We start from the raw sequence: 22,623 nt of genomic DNA on the forward strand, positions 1-22,623 counted from the left end.
TAAAATAAGGAACAGAAATTATAAGCAGACTGTTTCTTGTCTGTTTCCTTGCTCTTTCCTGGATGAGTGCCTTTTGCTGAATTTGAACAGGCAAATAAACTGAAAAGACCTTGTAAGGTTTTAATTCAAAATCGCTGTTTTACAGGAGAATGCAAATAGGAGATTTGAATCTCTGTATTTAAATCGTTTTTTCTTAAACAAGGCATAACCAAAGAGGAAAAAAAGCAATGCCCTAGTTGCTAAATGAACTTGATTTCTAACTAAAACACATTGCAAGTGGCCATGCCAAAACTTGTTTCGTTTTGGTCACAGCGCTGCCTTAAGCCCAACTAAGTAAACCAGGTTAAACAAACCTACATCACATTTGGCCAGTGTTTGTAAACACCTCTAACATGCACCACTTAGAATGCATATGGTTTGAAAAGGTTCACTTCCAAACAGGTCAGAAACAGTTACATATACATTTTATATTTAACATAAAATAGGATGGCAGACATAATCCTGTAAACTTTAGTACATCAGCCATTGCAAGAGGCCAAGGGCATACCTTCAGTTCAGATACTTCTTTGCTCCGCTGTTGAATTCTTTTTGTTTTTAAGAAGACATAACACAGATTATACACTTAATACATATTACTAATAACAAATAATATTACTATTTTACACCTTCTATATAGACACCTGCCATTCTTCAGATCAAAGCATAACTTCCCATCAGTAAAACTGTATTTTCTTTATTCAGCCCTCAAAGCCACTACATTGCATCCTATATAACACAAATTGCAGGCCTTTCGTTTTGCATCTTTATTAATAGTGGTTTAACCAAGATAGCTCTGTGAGTTTAATGCTGCCCTCCACCTTCTAAATCAAGACACTGCACTACTGCAGTCACATGCAACAACCTAATTTTCAAGATGTAGTATGCCACGTGTCTATTCGCTTCCCTAAAATCTTAGGAACACCAAGTCTCGGCGTTTACTTTGTAGTTCCAAAGTGTTCTCCGTTCGCTCAGTTTCGGAACTCAGAAATGGGGTAGTCCGTAATCTACAGCACAAGACAGAGCATACAGCCTTCTCTTAAAGCACTGCGTAAACTGAAGATGTGACAGTACTGACATTCAGTAAGTGGTTTGCTCCAAGATTTGGCAACTGTTGTCTGTCCATCAAATCCTATCCTCCGTGCTGTAAAGCGAATACCTCTGTTAGTCACATGAATACATTGGAGATCCCTCCAGTTAATTCCCATTCTACAAGACAATAATCATTCAGGAGTCCTACCACCCTGGCAATTCAGTCACATGGGAAAGTTTCCACCTGGGCTGCACACTTATTTTGTGCCCTACTTCACCACTCCTGTCCTTCATCCACACAGTACTTTTTCTACCAATCTTACTAACGTTCACCCCTCTGGATGTTTTCATTTTAAGAGGATGTTCTAATCTGAAAACCATTCACTTCTGAATATATGCTGCTGAATTACAGTGCCATCAGGAGACGCGTGGCTCTGCTTTCCCTCCAAACATTTCTTCAGGCTAAAGCACTTCTATATAAATGCTCTACAGTTCAAACATTACCAGGTTTTAGAGCAAAATTAAATCACCATCATGGATACATTACGTTTATTAATAAAGTGACAAAAACATATTAGTGAAAGTTAAACAGGTAACACAAGGGTATCAAGGACCATAAATGCTCAAGTTCCAGTAGCGAGGTTTGATTTGCCAGGTTACACGTCCCGTAAGTTTGATGGAATGCATTGCACGTTATGTACCAAACTACATGGCCGGGAAGAAAATGAACTTTGGAAGTTCTGGTTGGGATTTTAACTCTGCCTTAACATCAAATGGAGAGTGTAAAAGCGAGATTCCTGTTTGCTTGAGCTTCTGGTAAACACAGAGGTTCACAAAGGCAGACTTTTGAACGGACAACAGGCATGAATGTCATTGAATCCGTCTCTGCAATATGAAGGAAGGAGTCAAAGTAACAGGGAAGGTAGGAGTTAATCCCTCTCTCCCTCCTGCAGAAGTCAAATACTACTGAGTTCTCATCTTCAGCTGCCACTGTTTCCTTACCCTTCTCCTCTTTTTTTATGCCCTATCCAACCTCAGGTAACCTGTCTGCCTTTAAAAAAGATGAAAACAAATAAAACCCACTCAAATCCAAACAGCGCTCCTGCCACCGCACCTTAAATAAATGAAATACCCCCTCTGGGCAAAAAACAGGAGTTTCAGATTTTCTGCTATCATGGAAAAAGCTCTTAAGTTTGGAAAAGGCCTTGAAAACATCTAGATTCTAGACAAACATGTCTCCATGTCTCCCATGTCTTTTGGATAACAAAACTAGTGTCGGACGAGACCTCTCATTTTTAGAGCCGTGGAGAAGAAAGCCACAGTACGCTGTTATCTTCTCTTTTCAGCAACTCCTCCAGAACCCATTTAGCTTCTACTTGTCAAACCCCTGGATGTAAATGTAAAAAAAAAAAAAGCAATGTAAAATAAAATATACTGTGGCTTGTGAACTGTTTCCATACAAAAACCACTTGATCAGTTTCCCAGATGAAGCAAGAACTTGAAAGGGACTTAACACAGTCAACCTCTCCTCGATAGAAGCAGCTGCTGTAAGAAGAGGAAACAGCCACAAACTGTGTCTTGAGACATTCAGATTAGGTATCAGGCAGAATTCTGTCCACAAGAAGGGTGTGCAGAACTGAAACAGGCTGCCTGGAGAGGCTCTGGTATCTCCATCTTCTGGTGCTTCCTTGACTTCATTATCCAAAACCACTGCTGCTGACCTGATACGATGTTAGCAATAGTCTAGCAATTGGATGGACTCGATGATCTCCTGGAAACTGTTTTAAGCACCACTTTATTATTTCTCTGATAACCTACATCCCTGAAACAGAGATGCATTTCAGTATCAAACTCCGAAAAAGATTCCAAGTGAAAACTAGATTCAGATTTATGCCTTCCTGCAGCCTGATCCATAACCAACACTGGCATCATCAACCCCTCCCATCAATCATAATTTTTGGGCAACATCAGAACTTGAAAGAAGTTAATTCACCACAGTTTTTTGTCATTGTCAATCAAGTCTAAGCAGGCACTTAGAATTAAAGAACTGGTGGTCAAAATCTACCTGTAATGCTCTAAGATTAACAACTGATGAAGGATACTAATTCCTACAATTCCATAGCTTTTCTATGCCAAAAGCACTCTATGTGAATGTTGACATCTAATTCAGAAATTAAACTTCAGCTACTGTAAACAGCAACTGTCCTGTCAATTTAAAAGGTTCACTTTGGGGTTAGGTTAATTTGGTTTAAAAATAAGAACATAAAGTGATTCAATCTTTTTCCCTGGAGTCTAAGTAAAATCAATTGTCAGGCACTTGAGGAGGCATGGTGTTGACTGCCCCTACTTGTCTCAACCTCACGGCACACAAACCACATAGCAGCTCAGCACTCATCCATATGCACTTGCGCTAACAGACAACTAGCAATCATTCTGCGTGTCTTAATTATCCTTGGGGGCCTCTGCAAATCCAACAGCTGGAAATGAAGTTCTAGCCTGAGAGACATCGAGGAACAGCAGTTCGGCAGGGAAAACTAACACACAGATGCAAGGACCAAATGTCACCGAGTAAAACTCACAGATTTCATCACCATATTATGTATAAGATAGTATCTATACACAGTGCAAGGAGCCCTTAACCCCAGCATATCCTTCATAGAGCTCAGCCGCTGATTAAAAGCAGAACACAAGTAGGAAACACTCATTTCACCCTAACACCTACTCAAAGCGAACGAGGACCTGCAATACTTGCTATGCTCTGGCGCTGGCGGCACGCCTAAAAGGACACGGCAAGCCCAGCCATGCGGGAGCCAAAAGGTGCCGCACAGAGCCCACATCCCTCGATGCCCGAGGGCGAGGGTCGCTGGCAGAGGCGCAGCCCAGCCTGGCCCGGCACAGCAAGGGGCCGCGCTGAAGGAACAGCGCCACCTGCCGAGCCGCCCGCGCCGCTCCCGGCGTCGGGACGGGACGGGACGGGACGACCGGGGATGCCCGAGGAGCTGTAGTGTTCCGCTCCGACCTAGACAAGACGGCCGTGCTGCGCTTGGACCCGCACCTCCCCATCGCTCTCGAGTAACACCAAGACTACTATTAACAGGGGGGCAAAGTGTTACCTGAAACACTGCCCTACCCATCCCACACCCCGAGGCAAGCCCGTGGCCCCCTGGCAAGGGAGGAAACCCAGCGGAATCCCACCGCCGCCAGAGGGGCTTTGCCTGCCCACGGCGGCCCGGCCGAGCTGTGAGGGGCAGGCTTAGACGGGTCAGACGGCCCGCGGTACTCCTCCTTCTCCAATACACACTCCCGTGCTGGGACCGCAGCGCCTGCCCATCCCCGACGGATGCCCTCACTCCCGGGGAAACCTGCCGCGTGTTTTGCGGCAGCCCCACGGCTGGCAAACGGGCCTGAACCCCGCCGGGGTCACGCTGCGAGGGGCCGGCGGAGCGGTCAGCTCTGCGGAGGACCGCAGCACCCCGCTGTGCCGTTTGGTCGGTACCGGCCCGCAGGCTCCGAGAGGGAGGGAGGGAGGGAGGGAGGGAGGGAGGAAAGGAGGGAGCTCCCGCACTGGCCTTTGCCCGGGTGTCCCCCATCCCTCCCCGCTGCTGCTCACCTGCCCTCCAGCCGCAGGACCAAAGCCCGCATCGGCCGCAGCCCCGCCGGCACCCGCGCACCTCCGGACGCCAGCCTCCCGCTCCGCGCTGCTGCTCACGGTTTCCAAAGGCTAACGGGAAAGCTTGGAACATCACTCTGGAGAAGTTAAAGCGTGCGAAGCTAGGAAATCAACAGGATCCTCGGGCTGTTTGCACAAACCTGGAGAGGTTAGGGGGTGCAAATCGAACAACGGGGCTTGAACCTCCTGTCTACATCCTTCTGCACCCTCGGGCTCGCTACTTCAGCGTAGGAGCCAGAAGCTGTCGGTGCACTTACACGCCTGCTTTCCAGGGCCGTCTAAAAGAACAGTCTGAATACTGTTCTACACCGACAATCACTTCACACTGGGTATTTTCAGAAATCTGGGGAAATTATATATAAATATATACGTATATGCAGAATAAATTACCTACCAAAACTAGTTAGACCATAAAAAATAACCCATATCCACAGCAAATCTATCAGGCGAAAACGCTTACAGGCATTTTTAACTGGAGGCTGGAGTTACTTTTCTTGTGGTCCTGATGTTATAAAACCAGTCTTAAAACCGACTGCAGTGTGCCCCTGTGATAAATAACGTTGCATTTCATGACAGTCATCGTATTTACCCTCTTCTAGATTCTGGTTTACGCAAATAAATTCAGCACAAAAGAAGACTGATCAAATTATAATGCAAGCATTTCTTTACTAAGGGAAAAAAGATCTTCTGGCGATAAGGCCATTTGAGAGAACTTCTCACCAATGGCCTGCATTTACGCTGACAGAAATAAAAGTCTGCCCATGAGGAGAAGGATGTCGTTTCTAAGCTTGGAAAGTTAAAGAGAAATATTGGAAGCTGCAATTCCAACTCTAAATAAGGTCTTTATTTAACTCTTGGAACAGAAGCCAAAACTTCCCCCCCTACCCCCCTTTTTTTGTTCTTGAAACCACAGAAAACCAATACCCAACTTTCAGCAATCTATTACCAGTAAGTAACATGACCGATAACTAATGAAATGGAGGGGGGTGTCCTATATTTTGCATTATAAAAAATGGTACAAAGCCACTGCACTTATTGCACCTTTAGCTTTTTTGTTATTGTTACTTTATATATATATATATATATATAAAAATCTCATAATTTGAATACGGTAAAATGCTTGCTTCAAAAGAAACAGGAAAAAAAGGCTTTCCCCTTTCCTTAATGATGAACACAGAATGGAAATGAGCACACTTTTTACTTTAGGTCAAGTTAAAAGCTGTTTTGAAAATGTACCAAAACACAGTGCCATTATGATCATACTGCATTACAGACTACAGTGATCAAAACAATACATCTAAAGAACATCACAGTGCTCTACATTTTAAAAAGGCATTTCTTTCTGGTAACAATTCATAACAAAAGACAGGCATAAAGATAATATGCATGATGATCTCAATTATTTTTCTTTCCCCTGAATCATTTTCCCCATCTGTTCAGTCAACTCCACCTATTTCTTTTTAGTTAAACTTCCATTCTAAACGCATGCTTAATGCAAGCTGCTGAAGACAGTACGCAGATGAAACAGCCAAAGCCAGCCAAAGTACACCAAAAGTATATTCCACCCTTCACTACTCGCATGTGAAGTCAGCAGGAAAACGTTCACGTTATATTCAGAAAGCAGCACTAAACAATGCTGTCATCAGTTTAACAATACTCATATAATTAAAATAATCATCTGGTGTATCTCATAGCTGTATCATGGTAAATGTAATACCTATCAGAAGGGGGAAAAATACAGTACAAATAAATGTATTTTTCATCATGTTCAGATGTCTTGTAAAAGCAGCGCCCACACACTGAAGAAACCACCCCTGCATCCTGATTCAAGGCTCTGAGTGCGAGTGAAGAGACTTTAGTCCAGACGAGGCAGAAATCTTGAAATGTCCCTTTCCAAGGCAAATTCATTTACTCTAGAGCAACAAAAATAAATTCAAGCAGTTTTATTCTAGTAGGAAGAAGGAAAAGTCTAAAAGAGAAACAGCACATGCTTGATCATAGGAAATAGGAGGTGAAGGGAAGAACTCGAAAAAGCTGTGGTAAAAGTGGACTCCTTTTTTTAATACTGTCTCATTATCATTAAAAAAGGAGAATAAAATGAAACAAATACACTTTCAAGCGTACCCCAAAGCAAATATTGTAGTGGGGAGAAAAAACAGAGTATATTAGCAAAAAATATTACTTTCTCAATCAGCCATTCAGTGTAAGACGAAACAAAGTCGGTGATTCACAAAACCAAAATCCCAAGTGATCCGTTTGACTTTCAATCGCCAAAACAGTCTGCTTGCATTTCAGACCTGATACACAAGTCATAGAATCATAGAATAGTTAGCGTTGGAAAGGACCTTAAGATCATCAAGTTCCAACCCCCCTGCCATGAAGTCGTGAAAGGCAGGGTGACAGTAGGAAATATATGAAGTTGTAAGGAAAGCAGAGCTGAAGCAAAACATAGATAAATCTTGTTTTTAACAGAATGCACTGTTTTAAGAAGGACTAAGGAAATTCCAGTGCTAACGAATAGGAAAAAGAAAGGATGTAATAGCATCTCACGCCTATTTTCATTTTGACAAAAAAGGACTTCATTTTTTATTTTACAAGGATACCTCTCAGTTTCAATCCTTTGTCTTATGCCAATTGTTTGATATCATTTGTTTTCCTTTGAAACTCGTTTTCGCAACCATTTGGTGACATACTTCGGATACAGTATCACTCAGAAGCTGACAAGATAAGTTTGATGTCTCAGACAAAAAATGAATACAGTCTAAGATGTCAATCAGCATCAAAAGAAAACTAAAATTAGGTTGCTTTCTATTTTTTGGCCAGTTTTAAGGTGGTTTTTTTTTGACATCTCAGCTGTCCTAAGATTCTTCAGTGGTGTGAAAATGAGACACACGTACAGGAAGAGAAACTCTCCATGTGCCCAGCTGAAGCATGGCACCGGGAAACCCACTGGCACTAAGGACCTAATGCAAAACCCCTTCAGTCACAGGATGCAACTAACCGCAAGACACAAAGCCACGGGAGAACAAACCTCGTTATTTCCACCACTCATGGAAATACCTAATCCTGAAAACATCTTCCATATAAATCAGTTCCTAGTGAGGTGAATAACTGATTCCTGGATGCAGTTTCCTTGCGTACACCTTACTCACAGGCAAAACGTGACCCCGCAGAAGTTCTCCTCTACTGTCATCTAGTCACAAGGGATATCCAAATACTTAGGTAGTCAGACTCTTCTGCAGTCACCGTGTCCATGATATCCCACAAAAAAAAAGGCCAAAAAGTTTTTCCAGTGCCACACATCAGCTAACTACTGAAACCAGAACAAATGAGGCCAGGGAGACTGCCACCACCATGGGTTGGCAGTAATACAGTCTAATGTGAGAAACTACTTTCAGGCTTTTGAAATATAAGAAAGGAGATATTTTCCTAATTTTCACTTGATTTTTTGCATTCTAACCCAATTCTGGTTGATGGAAAAGCTCTAATAATCTCAGTCACGCACGCTCTAGCCTTCCCAGCACAAACCATTTCAGAAGCAGTACTGTTATCCTTCTCTAATACTTATGAACCAGTTTCCATTACTGGGATGATCAGCTTGCCTTGTTCAAACGACCATGAGAGCGACCACTAAGGAAAAGCAACATAACTCACACCAGATTTTCAAAGCACTTCAGCGTATACTCAGCAGCTCAAGTACGTGCCCAAAAGTTTAAGGTACTGAGCCCAGCCAGCTCTCAAACAAATCAGATGCTCTGGAAGAAACTTGGAGACCTAGAAGACTGTGACAATCAAACACAGTACCTTTATTTCCTAACCAGCCTTTTCAATTTTGCCTGCAATTTACTAACTTTGGTCTTGTATGGAACATGTTCTGGTTGGGTTTGATTGTTGGTTTTTTTTTGATTGGGTTTTATTTTAATTGTTTAAAATGTTTAATTGTTTAATTTATTTTAATTGTTTGGGGTATTTAACAATTATCTACTATATGATAGTAACAAATGCCAGAGGATTCTCTTCTCAAGCTACAAGCAAAACAAGACAAGCATGTTTTCCCATGCTTTCTTTTCTACCAACTACGTAAAAAGTGCCCCAAAATTTCCAGTCGATAAATACGAACAATAACCATGTAAAGATCAGCCACAAGTAGGGTGACAGCAGAACGATGCACTGTGATTATGTCACAATTCCTTATTTTTTTCTCCCAAACTTTCAAAGAACATGGAGTGGGAATCAAATAAGATACATCTTATCCTCCTAAAAAATAAAAGATGCTGAAACTAATACAACTACTGGCATGAATATGCAGAGCGGGATTCAGACTGTACTCTTTTTGTCCTGCATGAATAATCCATCACATTTCTATTGTATATTATTAAAGTGACTTGCTTTTCCATCCTCCCAACCCCCACATCTGTGCTGCTGTAATTTACGTGAATTGCAGTTAATGATCACTTGCGTTATGCTTAATCAGCATATCAATAATATACTCTGCACAGACTAAGTAGCTCTTCTTTCTTTCCCCTTTAATGAAACCTATAGAAATGGAACTGGTATTTGACTGATTGGCATCACAAAAAGGTTGCCTAGGCAGGTGCTGGAGATGGTAGTACAGGATACAGGCCTTGTGGCTGCTGCCAATCACGCTCAAGCATCAGCAAAGCCCCCCATTATATTTTCCAATTCCATTGCCTGGCTATCTAGAGGGGCTGACGTTTTGTACTTCAGGGATTTTAATGAGCTTGACCAGACCAGTGTTACTGACGCCAAGACTGTGGTTGTGTGGGATGGTTCAAGGAGAGATCACATTCTTACAGGGTGATATTATTAACCACGGTCTAAAACACTGCCATTAGCGTGTTCTTACGTGGGACACAGAAATCTTTGAATACAAGTGATCTATAAATCTTAACATGAAAGCCGTTGTTATATATGTCAAGGCAGACTTAAAAGAATAAAGAAGAATATTGAAAATGACAACAAATCCATTTTGGTCATTTTGCCAGAAATCAATCAATATCATGTATTGATAAGATAAAATTATTAACCGAGTAAGAGGCTTATTAAACACTTCAGCTAAATTATTTTTAGGAATTCCATAAGTCACTGGCTGCAGTGTACTGACATTCATGGCTTCAGATGAGAACACTGCTGCAAGCTGGAGGAGAATTGGCACACCACCAATATACTCATTTGTGAATCACAGCCTCCAGTGTAGCTCTATTAGCTCTACTCCGTAAATCACCACCATGCTATTAGCAATTTTTCAGTATGATGTGACATCTTTATTATAATGTTTTCCCACTAAAGTTTAAGTTCATATTTTAGTTAGCGCAGAGATAGATGCAGCCGTATTTACCAGGTTTCATTAATTGACTATAAATAAAAGGCTGTAAAAAGAAGGCTTCTCTTTCACATGATGTTCAAGTTGTCACCGTTTTACAGCAAAATGCCAATTTAGATAGGATAAATGTTACTATTTCTATACTATACACTCATGCTTCAATATGTAAGCTTAAAACTTCACAGTATTTTGAAGGCTGCAGTTTAGTCTCAGTTCTCTTACAAAAACACTCACAGTACATGATCTACATTAATTTACTACCATGTGATTTTTAACTAAGAATTTCATTAGCATGTAAGAACATCAGTACACTGTGTACTGCAATTTACTTTGGCTTCAATATCTGTGGATACTACAGTAAATAGGAACAGCATGCACACACACACACAAGTTGTGCTGGATTTACCTGACAAAAACTTGCAGAAGCTAATAAAACTGCTTTCAGAGATGAGGAGGCCCTATTTGGTAGGCTGATGTAGCACATCTGTTTTTCTTATAGCCCCCAAGATACCCTGTTCTCATTCCCTACCAACTGCTTTAGGCATCCAAGGCAAGAAAGTCACAGCTGCAGGGAGCAGAGCAGCAGATCTGCACAGCTGCAAGGAGATGAACAGAGCAGAAGAGTAAAGCAGAGGAGGGGGGAGCAATCTAGGACCAAAATTGCAAGTGAAGACAAGAAAAAAATGATGAGCTAGAAACTGCTGGAGAGTTCCCTCCTGGACATCCTGTTTACAGAGGTTTCTGATTGGGAAAAGCCAGCAGGAACAACCACTAGAAAGAAACATGAACCCTCTTCCCACTTCTTCCCCATGAGAACGAAACAATTTGTTGAGAGACAAAGGAAGAGATCCATGTGTAAACTCAAAAAATAAACCAAGCCTTAATCCTTAAACTCTGCTAAACACCTGCATAACACTTAACATCAAGAAGGCACTTCTTAAATATAAACAACTGAATCCCATGAGGCAGAGATGCAAAAGTGCTATTACCACTAATCTCTGTAATCTGTAAAAGTGATAAGGGTGAAGTAAAAGCTTGCCCAAAGCCACAGAATACTCAAAACGTGGACTTTCATGATCCTACAGACAAACCAATGAGCAAACACCTGCCAACAGCGAGAATTCAAACTGCAGTTGGTTTGGAAAAAGGACAGTTGCTGCACTCTTAGATAGCAACTTCTCACCCTTATCAGGACTAGAGACAGCATTTCTCAAGGACTCAGAAATGCCAGTACCCTCTGATAGAGGTTTACTCATTGGGTAGAAGACACGGGCACATGAAGACTTCTCAGAGTTGTCATTCTAAAGGTAGAAAACCAAAGTAAGACAGCCACAGAGGAAGGAAGCAAAGCACCTTAAGAGTAGGCACCAGTGACAGCACAGCAAGAGAAGGAGCCACAGGTCTCTTAAGTGTCTTCTTTCAGCAAAAGGTTTGATGGCACAGCCCTTTCTGAGAATGAGGGAAGCTCCAGAAACCACGGATTCAGCCTGACAAATGGGAGTGGGGTTTGTGCCAGGGACAGAATGCAGGAGCCTCCTTACATACCTGGACTATGCAATGTCTTAAAGAGTAATGGGTTGTCCCTACACACAAACACATATACACATTCCATAGAAAAAAAGAAGCTGGGGAGCGACCAGATATCAGCACCAACGGATGGTTACGCACTGGTACTAAGCCACCATGAATTTTAAAGAGTCTGATGGCAAATGCTATGTAAAAACGATGGAGTTAGCAAGTTCAACAGCACAGATGCGTTAAGGCTGCGCTTCTACTTCTCCGAATAGAATGTCTAGATTTATTAAATCTGGATATGCAGCAAATTAGGGAAAAAAAGGTCAAGAATACTATTTAGACATTTCTTTAATAATATTTTATCTCATTAGTAACAGTACTTGAACAATTTAGCACAAAAGTTATCAAATACGTACTTACAACACCTGCTTACGTCCACATATTTTTCACCTTGCGCTACTTCCATCTGCATAAATTAGCAAGTAACACTATGGAACAGTCCCATGATACCTTTGCGAAATACACATTGTGATAGAAGAAGGAACAATACCTAAAGTGAAATTTCTTTATTACTTTTTTTTGTTCAATGCACCTCTTGCTTTCATTTTCTCCAACCAGACTGAGCTCTTCCCAGGGATCGCATGCAGTGCGATGCATGCTCAAAAGAGAAGGCACCATAGCTACGTAAGCTACATATTGCAAGTTTAGAGCAGGCTATTTTTGAAGCTCTAAAGAACCAGCGCTATTGCACGGTGTCCTCTGAAGAGGAAACAATGGTTAAACAGCACATTGGTCTGTAGCAGCACTTTTCTATTTCACAGTCTAGTGAACTCACCCCATGTGATGGGTAGGAGATCCAGCCCAGCTCCCCTTGAATTGTTTTTGAGTCCAGCAGATTAACTACAAAAGAAGACAAAATGAAGAGGAATTAGTTTCATCTGCCTCCGTCCAGTTAACCTCACTTACCCGTACCAAAAGACGTGTTTATTTGGGGACCCTGTGAGCACTTGATTTATTCAGGTGGCTTGGCAGTTAGCTACAAAGGAGAAAAAGGCAGACAAATAGAAAGGATCCTCTTGTTTATCATAAAACATGGTACGAACAGCAGACGGGGGAACTTCTCCAAACAAAGAAAGTGACAAAAAACAAACAATGGATGGCTGGCCAAATTAATTACAGCAGGAGGTGGGAACAGAGCGCTTCTATCAGCTGCACAAACTACAGCGCTTTCCCCTTGGATGCCTGAAATCTGGGTCGATGCATCTAACTACATAGGTGAGACCTGAATGTTTTAATCATTATTTGATTAAAGGCCTGCATTTGGCATATGTAATTTTCTCAGAATATAGGAATAAATAATGAATGCTGATTAAAGTCTTCATTGCTTCTGATCTAATTTGCTCTCACACTGTCTTGCAGCCCTGAAGTGTTCTCTAAATGCCATGTGTAACACATTAGATACAAAAGTCATTATTTACAATGTTAAAAGTGCAGGCAAACCTACTTTTAAGGAGACCCATCAATTCACGGTTAATCTTGCTGCTATTTTAAGGGGCACGCCACAATTTCCACAGTAAGAATGAAGCGTTTATTTGCAAACAGTCTGAGACAGACATTTTCCAGTCAATCAAATCACAGTGTTTTATTCAACATCCATTTTAAGATATGACGGGTATTTAAATACATACATACAAACAAATCATTGCATATTCTTTCTTATTTACTTGGTTTTTACAAGCCCACAAATCAATTCTGTTCCTAACCCTGGCCAGATAGTCTCCAAGTGTTTAATCACACAGCTTAATCCCTAACTAACCGTTTATTAACATGAAGCAGAACAGGTGAATTAATACAAAGCACCATACAAAAAACCAACCAAACTGAAGTATTAGTACACAACGTGACAATGCTGTTCCCAGTGGCACCAACCTGAACACCTTCAGTATTTATTATCTGCAATTTGGGCTTCCTTTCGTTGTATAAATAACCATAAATATACCCATTTGTCTACATTTGTATGCACACACTTTTGCGCTGTGTACATGGATACATGCAGAGCTATACTACCATGAACAAGCTGCTCTGCCATCTATGTGAGGGAAAATATTTCCCCCTGCAGTTATACACCCCTCGAAAAGAAAGCAACCCTATTTTGACTTTTTGCCTACACCAATAAGCAAAATACCTTTACTAATCTGATAGAAACATTATGCAGTGTTATATTTTCTTCCTCTGAATTCATCAATAATTAAATTCCCAGTCACCTAGACCATGAAAAATCAGTCAGTCCTTTATTGAGGGCATAGGGCCCCAGGCATACTGTTCTGCATCTATAGGAAAGAAATACTAACCAAATCTCAAAAGGGAAAAATGCACTTCCTGCTGTTGTGACTACAAATTCCCACAGATTAAGGATCTCTGGTGATAAGACAGATCTGTTTGCTGTGCATCTGCAATACGTGGTGGTGAAGGAAGTACGACTTCTGAGGTAAATTGCATGGCTATAAGTTGCTAAGGGAAATCACTTAGGAGTAAATGTAAATATATTTATTCTTTATGCTGCTTGAAAACACGATTGCAGCCACTCTGGAATTTATGAATTCAACCCAAATTCATCAGTCTCATCTGGAAAAAAATAAACAGGCAATAGATTCGCAACCTGGTGGTAGTTTCCCCCTCCCGGCTGCCAAGCAGCCTAACAGTTACAGCACACCCTCGAGGTGCAGATCAGCGTTCAGCATCACTCCCCATACCTCTCTCTATGTCAACTCCGTACTGCCCGCCTGCCTCTCAGAACAGGCTTACCAAGTTACCAGCTACTCTTACAGGAAGCACTCAGAGGCATCACAATAGGGCCATGGGGGTCAGTTAAGTATTCAGTGAAAGCCATTCATGCCCCATGGATGTGCCCCATGGCAGGCAGATGTCTCAGGCATGGCGCAGCTTGTGTTGCAACACACTGGGATCGAATCTACGACATATATGACAGTATTTTTTCAGCATCTCTCTTTCTTTCCATCTTTCTTATCTTCCTCATCTCCTTCCAACTAACTGGCACCATTAGGCAAAGTGCTTTTCCATACTTGTGTTTCACTACATTTTATAAATCCTTAGAAGAAAGGTGATCAGATGCAAGTCAGAGAGCGCAGGCAGGTACTTAAAGAGTGGTATGAAAGCTACCATTACTGACAAGAAAAAACCAAACGACTCACAAACAAACAGAAAAACCCCAAAGTAAAGCTGTGTTCCAGGTCTGTAACTTTATCAATAAGTAGTTTTGTGCTAAACATATTTATATGCACAATTTTAGCTTTATTAAACCTATTTATACTGCACAAACTTCGACTTCCTCCATTTTCATTTGTGCAAGAAGGAACAAAGTTTGTCATGTCAAGTAACTTTTCTATCTAGCAGAATTATACTAACTTCCTAGAAAACTATCCCTTTGCCTGGATGTCTTTATCATTTACCAGGTAAGAATTATATTACAGGTAAGCAGAAATACAGAGCAGACTGCCTGAGTTCTGAGAACTGGAAGTCATACATTCAATCCTTTTTTTCCTCTTAAAGAATTATGGAATAAAAGAAAAGAACCAACAAATAACCCCAAAAATAAACTTTTCACTACAAGTGTGCTGTTCTTCAACAGCATGTAAAATGCAGAACATATTTCCTTTCAGGTAGTCACCTGGAAAAAAACCAAACAACAAATCACCACCTCCCTCTCCCCAAAAGAAGTTCCTAATGCACTCATTTTCCTGTGACTTCAAGGAGTTGTACACCTTTGATAGAGAGCAAACGGTGAAATGATGACAGAACTTACAAGCTTGGTCCCTAGACAAAAATGACAGGGAATGTGGGGTTTCATTTTGCCATTGTATATCCTAACATTATGTATGAATCTGGAAATTGAAGAAGAAAACAGCCTTCCCCTACATTAAGACTGAAAAAAATACATAAAGAATGGATTAGATATTCATTGTCTGATTTTTTAATGTTTTTTTTTTGGCATGGATTTGTAAGGTTAGGTAAAAAGCAAAAATGTCCAACTTTACACAAGCACTTGATCCATAGAATGACTCAATTCAACTTCTTTCAACCCTGATATATCCTCTAGCGTAACAGAAGGCAACACTTGGTTCACAAAACTGACCCAACCAATTCATGAAGTGTACCATGAGGATATATTCAGTCAGATTAGCAGCAGCAGGCATACATCAGCCTGACCCTCACATTTTCCCACATATAATTTAAGTTAAATGAAAGCTGGTGTTTAATGTACTACAAACGCCTATGGCCATGTGTTTACCGGATGAAGGAGGGAACAGGAGAGGAAGACAGTTCTAAGCCCTCTCATAGCGCAAGGAGTGCATCTCTAGCCACGCCAGCATGAAGGGAACCATACGACTTAAGACAAAAAAAAGAGGTCAAACTACTTCATGTGGCAACACATTTTCTCTCATTGCAAGTGTAATAACCATCTCCTCCAGAGCAACTGGCCCAGCAAAGAGCACGGCTGCACAAGCAATCGTAACCACAGGTCAGATATGGCCCTCACTTTAAAGCTGCTTACCCACAACTGTCATGATCTTAAGTAAGGTATTGGGGAACAGAAGAAGGGTAAGTTAATAACTCTTCTTCCTTCCTCTTACTGCTTTCCAGAAGAGAGTAAAGAGGTAGATTTTACAAGTCAGCCCACATGAAAAAGAATTAGCATTTCCAGGCTATTTCTAAAGCTTATCCATTTCTTATACAATGCATTTGCTCTTCTTGTGGCTCTTCCTCCTGCAAAACTGTGTGAGTATCATTCAGCTAGATCTTACAGCAACCTTTGATGTTGACCAGCTGGTTACTACGGCTAACTCTTCAACTAGCTGAACAGTTTTGTTGCTATGGATGATTGTTTCTGACAGAATGCCTTGAAAAGGATCACTGGTTATGCTGAGACACAGGAGAGTTCTCATAAAACACCTTTCAATAAATAAAGTACTGTGTAATAATCTCAGTGTCCTGCATGGGTTCCCATCAGGTAATTAACTCGCTTCAAAACTAGTGGTAAGTACAAGGGAGAGTTTCTCGGTATTAGAAGACTACAGTGCTATACAAACTGAGCAACCATCATTTCTGGCTCTGAAAATCAAAGGCTTGGTCCTTCTGTACAACAGTCCTCCTCACCATATTGTACACTGTAGCTACTCCTGCCAAGCGGCAGCATAGCGGCAAAACGCCGATTAAGAACACGTTCTCTTTCTAGAAGCTCTCTCATGCCCAGGTCTTCTGGCCTTCCCCATTCATAACTGCAAGAGAGAGCATTATTAGTTCCCTTAAAACGTAAAGGCAAAACTCTTTCCAGCAACTGGAGCAGGGACATGAATGGGAAACGCAAAGCTCGCTCACTCTCCTTTTTGTGGCATCAGGCAGAAGACGAATGAAGGCTCAGGTAGAGTTTGACAGGAGGCCTGATCATGCTACCAGAAACTGCTTCCAGTTTGAGACTGATTGTAGAGAGCCTGCTGCGAGGCTTAGAAACAGCAGGTTTCACCAGGATTAGTGTCAGTGAAAGGAGGAGAACTGTAAAACTAACAACTGCCGCTTGGAAGCAGCAGCACTTGGAGAAACACGTGGAGTAACAACTGCTACAATACAGTAAAAATACCTCCCCCACTAAAAAACAAACAAACAAAGGTTGTACCAGGTAGAACTACCCCGAGATCCCCCTCACTGCCTGAGAAACGGTGAGGAAAAGACTGCTAGGAGGCAACTTTCAATACACCAAGAGCCGCCTAGAAACAACCTCACACTTGACAGCAGTTCCATATCATATATTTTACAAAGAAAATACAGAGCAGTAGGCAATGAGGTCTAACACAGAAAACATTCTTTTCTTCAACTAATTAACACTCCCAGTTAAAAGTTAAAAACACCCCACCAAAACCAAAGAACAAGTAACCACCAGCGTTCTGTCCTTTCCTGGTTGGCATCAAACTACCAGTTTAGAAACACGCTAGTTAGGTATTAAAAAAATGCCAACAAATGGGGAAAATTAAATTTGCTACTCAACCAAAAAGAAAAAAAAAAATGGTGAATGCCCATAACTGAAATGTGTCATAGAATCCTGAGCATTTTGTGGCAGGAAGTCAGACAGAACTTGGTTTTGGGGTGGGACAGAGTGGAGTCAGCACAAACTCTGACATGCGTCTTTCGAATGGTGGTCTCTGCCCAGCAAAGAGGATTTGCACCTGGATTTATATCCACTTACAATTACAGATCTGAGTCTTCTCAACTCTCCATTCCCCCAGCAGTGACAAAAGTCAAATAAAAGCAGCAGCAGATCAGCTTTGTGTCCTTGGCTGAGACTAGAAGCAACATGTACAGACAGGCAGGCAAGGTCATAGTTATACCTTGGTTCATTCATCATAATTGCCAACCAGGATCACCTATCATGCTGATGTTGCTGAAATCATGCTGAAATCTGCTAAGGTAGACCACAAAGTCTTTGGGAAGGGACATCAAATAAATAAATAAGTAAAATCAGTAGATAAGAAACCACCTCATGAAACAATGCTAAATAATGCAATACTCTCTTAATGGAAGGGTGTCCAACAATGAAGCCTCATTCTAAGCAGCAGACTTGGGGCCTAATCTGCTGCTTGTTCATGAAGTTTCCTGTGATTTTATGATCCTGCATTTCCCCTCAAATGTTGTAGTGAAGATGCTATTGCTTGGAAGAAAATGGCCCTAGTGTAAGAGAGGTCTTCTCAAGTCCCCACCTACTAGCTCTGCTTTTACAGCTTTGTCCCCCTCCAGCCTGGGCCACCCTAGGAAGCAAAGTGTCAGTAAGCCACACAGAGTAAACCCAGCCAATACAACATACATTGTAATGCATACCCAACCCAGTGCCAGTAAGTTTGGCCCATTTGCTACACAACTTATCTCCAAATGCAAGATCTCTCAGCGAGATTTCTGCTACATCTCAAAGCCAGACTACAGTCCTTTGAGAGTCACAATGCTGTGAGGTCTGCACTTTCAACCCTTCTTGCCTGTGCCTTTATACTGTACAATGCAAATATGATTTTGTGCAGAACATTCCAAATTTGGCAACTGTCATGTTCAATCTGTGGTTAAATTGCTGACTGAAGAACTCCACCAGGGTGGGAGCAAGAGATGAACAAACAAGGGGAAACCAAAATGCATTAAAAAACAGTTCCTCCAACACTGAACACAGGGGTCTTCAAAAAAGAAGACTGGAAAGCCCAAGCCTCTGTTACTTTCATTTAAATGTTCAGTTTACTGTTTCCACTATTAAGAGACTGTGCTTCAAATCTTAGATGAAAAGACAAAAGACTAGCAATATGCATCAATTTACACCATAGATTATTGCTTCTATAGAACATATAATGTTCCTATGTCAATTTGGATGATTTGGCAAATTCTCTTTTTATGGTAGTTACCCTCAGCTTTTCAAGAGGAAGGGTTTTATTTTCCTCTCAGATTTTGCTCTTCTCAAACACAGTCCCCAAGAGCATCTGAGGCCAACTATAGATATCTCCTGTTCTCCTACAGCTGAATTCTGCAGCAGCCAAAGGAGGAACCTTATTGAAAGTTTCTCTCAAAAGGCTGCCATGAAGGAGGTAACGCAGGATAGCAATAAGCAATGCAGTAATGCCTATAAAAAAATACAGGGATTGTAAATTGCAAAAGCAGAGCCAATCAGGGAGGCTCTACCACCGGATAGCAGCCATCTCCCTGCTTGCTGCACACAGCATGGATTTCAATACTGCTAGGGATCAGTGGCACTCCCATGCCCGCTTCACGGTGGCTCAGACCATACTAGCAGCTCTACATGTGCCTCAGCCCAGCCAGCCCAGCTCTCATCACCTGCACTCAATGCCAAGTAGAAGTTCTCCAGCAGTCTTCCTCTTTTTGCCAAGTACGGAGGCTGCACGCAGAAAAGGAACAACAATATCCTAAGTCTCCTGAATCCATAGGACAATGATAATCAAGCCCCAAAATAAAAGCCTCACATGAGAGGTTTCAGAGAGCAAAACTGCAGAACTACTACTGTTCCTTAGCAGACAAAACTAGAACTCTTTTCAAAGCAGAACAGAAAACAAATATACTGTTGCTAGAAACCTTAGAAGTGGTCCTGTGACACCAAAAGCTGTGTGCCATCCCCCCCACCACCCCCATTCTATTGTGTAGGGACTCTAAGTGATAGCTAAGGCCAAACAACGTATGTAAAGCTTTCCTCTTACCCTCTCATCAATCTGTCTCGACCCTATACAGGTGTGCAGGCATGCTCAAGCCTTCTTACTTAGCACCTCGCAGAAGTTATTCCAGCTACTGAAAAGAGGAAACAAAGGCAAGCCAATTGTGCAGCAATGATGACATATGAACCAGCAGCTCCTTTTGTAGGAGTAAGGTGACAAATCTGTACACTGCTTTTTCTCGGAGTACCTGTCGACAACCGCCCATCCATTCTCATGGATGAACACAGCCAAAACAGATTTCATTTCTTCTTTATTAGTTTGAAACATGAGAGTTCTCTTGATATTGTTAAAGTGGCACAAAGCTCAATTTCCAAGTATGCAAAAACATATGACTGGTGGGCTGGAATGCAATGTTTATCAAAGGGGCCTAATAAGGTTTCGGTTTTATTAGGCTATTTCCTGTAAGTTGATATGTGCCAGTTCTTTTCATTAAGACAAGGATATAAAAATTAAAAATGGATTAACTTAATGGGTTCCAAATTACTGCGTTGCTTTCACTTCTTTGCATTCTTCCTTTTAATTTTAAGCAGTTCCAATTGGTCCTTTTCCAGGACCAATGCGCCAACAAGACGCATAGACCCTTAGATACCCAAATTACCGTACTGAACTCGCATTCAGATCCAAATCATGCAAGTCTCTTTCTACTCTACTATTATAGCATTAAATCTGACATCAGTGAAGCATCATGTTAAACACGTAAATGCAAAGTGGGGGCCACTGTGTTAAAAGGGAATTAAAAAAACAAGACCAGAACCTAAGCATGAGATTCGGTTACCTAACACAGCCACTCCATGTCTTTCACCAGCCCAGAATAGAAGTGTCATGCAAGATGCATCAGTACCATTTGGTGCGCAAATACTAAGGCACATAAAATGGGACCGCATGCCTATGCCTAGGCAAAACTCAACAACAAACATAACTCAAATAATTCTAATAAGCTCTAAAGCACTTCTCAAAAGGGCTTGATCACACTGCACAACTGAGACTTTTTACTTCTGCATTCCTGCTCCCTTGGTAAAAAACTAATATTCAGCGTTCACTAGTTTTGCAGAATTGGGGGTCTATCAGAGTGGCACAAAGATCTCCCTTGGGAATGCTCCCAGCAGCTTAAAAAGGGAAAAAAATGGTGCACTGCAGCGTCCAAGTTCACTAAAGGTAAACTGAGAATTCAAAACCTAGTAGGACATGCTCAGTTTCTAGCATTCTAGACACCAAAAGGTGTCACAGAAAAGACACCTGGGCACACGCAGTACCCATGATGAGAAGTTCCTAAATTCCCACAAATTTTACTGCAGTTCAAGCATATTCAAGGTCCTGCAGCAAGCAATCGACTCTCCTTTGAGGACACAAACTTTTGAGACTGGGACCAGAGCATAAGTAAAGCAAACGGCCATTCATTCGTTTAAAAGGCTGCAATATCCCCAAGTGAATCAGCTGGCAGCGTGCCGCAACGCAGGAGGAAAAACAATGCTTCTAAGAAATTCCTCTGTGCATGGGGCACAGAAAAACACAAACCCTTGCCCGTGAATGTGGTTGTGTTGGGTTTGGCTGCGTTTGGGGGGTTTTGTCGTGGGTTTTTTGGTGCTTTTCAGTTTGAAACACAGAAGTGGCGAGTTGTAACAAAAAAAAACAAGAGATTCCTGAAGTGCTACATTTGGAAAGAGGCCTTCTCAGGTGTGCCCTGACAGCTCAAGCTTTTCTTCTCTATTCCCATGAATCAAGGGCTCCAGCTTGCATGGGCTATGAAACACTTGTGTCCTTACACAACTATTCCATAGATAAACCCATAGTAAATAAACGATTAAACATCCTGATGCAAACTGGGGGAGTAAAATGCCAATCGCATAAGATATCGCCTCAAATGTCATGTTGAGAAAATCAAGATGCTAAAACCAGTTTTATTTTCCAATACAGTGATGTCACCAACATGATATTTTCATTGTTTGCCAGGTTAACAGAATTTATGGAGGTAATTAATGCAGAACATGTGTGCTGAGCTATCCACATGAAAAATGGAATTGCCCCTGACTTCATTTGCTGCCTTTGCAACCAAAACCCCACTAACATCTTTTTTCACTATTTCCATATGTGAGAAATACAAATATTTATAACAAAGGTAAATGCCTCAATGACTCTTCTATCCCCGTCTAGCCACAAGCCAGTTTTTCAGACCCCTGTCTTCTGGTTTATTCCTCTAACTTCCATTACCTTCTCACAAATGGCTCAGGTTTCTGCTATGGTCTACAAACTAAGCATGTTCCTCATGCCTCTTCTCCAGAATGGCTCTCCTTGGTTAGCATGGAAAACTTCGGCTTCAATTTCCCAAATGCTCTCTGCCCAGCTTTCAGGATCCACACACAACCGACTAACCATGGAAAAAGCAATGCCATTAAACATATAATTCTTTTCCTGCGTCTTTTCTTCCTGGGAATCAACAGGATCAAAGCCCAACCCCCCCAGTACACAGCATTCAGTAAGACAAAATGGACATGAGGCCCTCCAGGTCAGATAAAGAAAAGACCATCTTCGCCTTCTACTCTTGATGGCTAAATGTTGATTTTTGGGGAGGGAAGGGACAGAAGGAAAAGCATGGGCATGAAAGACTTTCCTGTTTTAATAAGAGGTTTTCCTTTTTAATAAGAAAGCACTGTTAGGGAAAGATTAACTGGAATGGTAAAAATGCCTCTACCCCGTCCTAACTGCAGCGTCTGTGGAAATTCACCACTGGTAAATCATAGTCATGAAGCTTACTAATG

At 41.5% G+C, this 22,623-nt stretch overlaps 1 protein-coding gene across 2 annotated transcripts in view; it reads right to left on the bottom strand.

Moving 5' to 3' along the window:
* The window catches only part of EPHA3 (EPH receptor A3), a 216,701-nt gene that overhangs the window by 186,637 nt on the left and 7,441 nt on the right, over positions 1–22,623 (bottom strand). For both annotated transcript variants that reach the window (XM_061454341.1, XM_061454339.1), the window contains exon 2: positions 12,433–12,497. In XM_061454341.1, coding sequence (XP_061310325.1) covers positions 12,433–12,497 — 65 coding nt within the window. The remainder of the gene's footprint in view (positions 1–12,432; positions 12,498–22,623) is intronic.

This window comes from Pezoporus flaviventris, unplaced genomic scaffold (assembly GCF_033815535.1).
Source record: "Pezoporus flaviventris isolate CSIRO_AGI_PZ_B2104156 unplaced genomic scaffold, CSIRO_AGI_Pfla_v1 ptg000015l, whole genome shotgun sequence".
Lineage (NCBI taxonomy): Eukaryota > Metazoa > Chordata > Aves > Psittaciformes > Psittacidae > Pezoporus > Pezoporus flaviventris.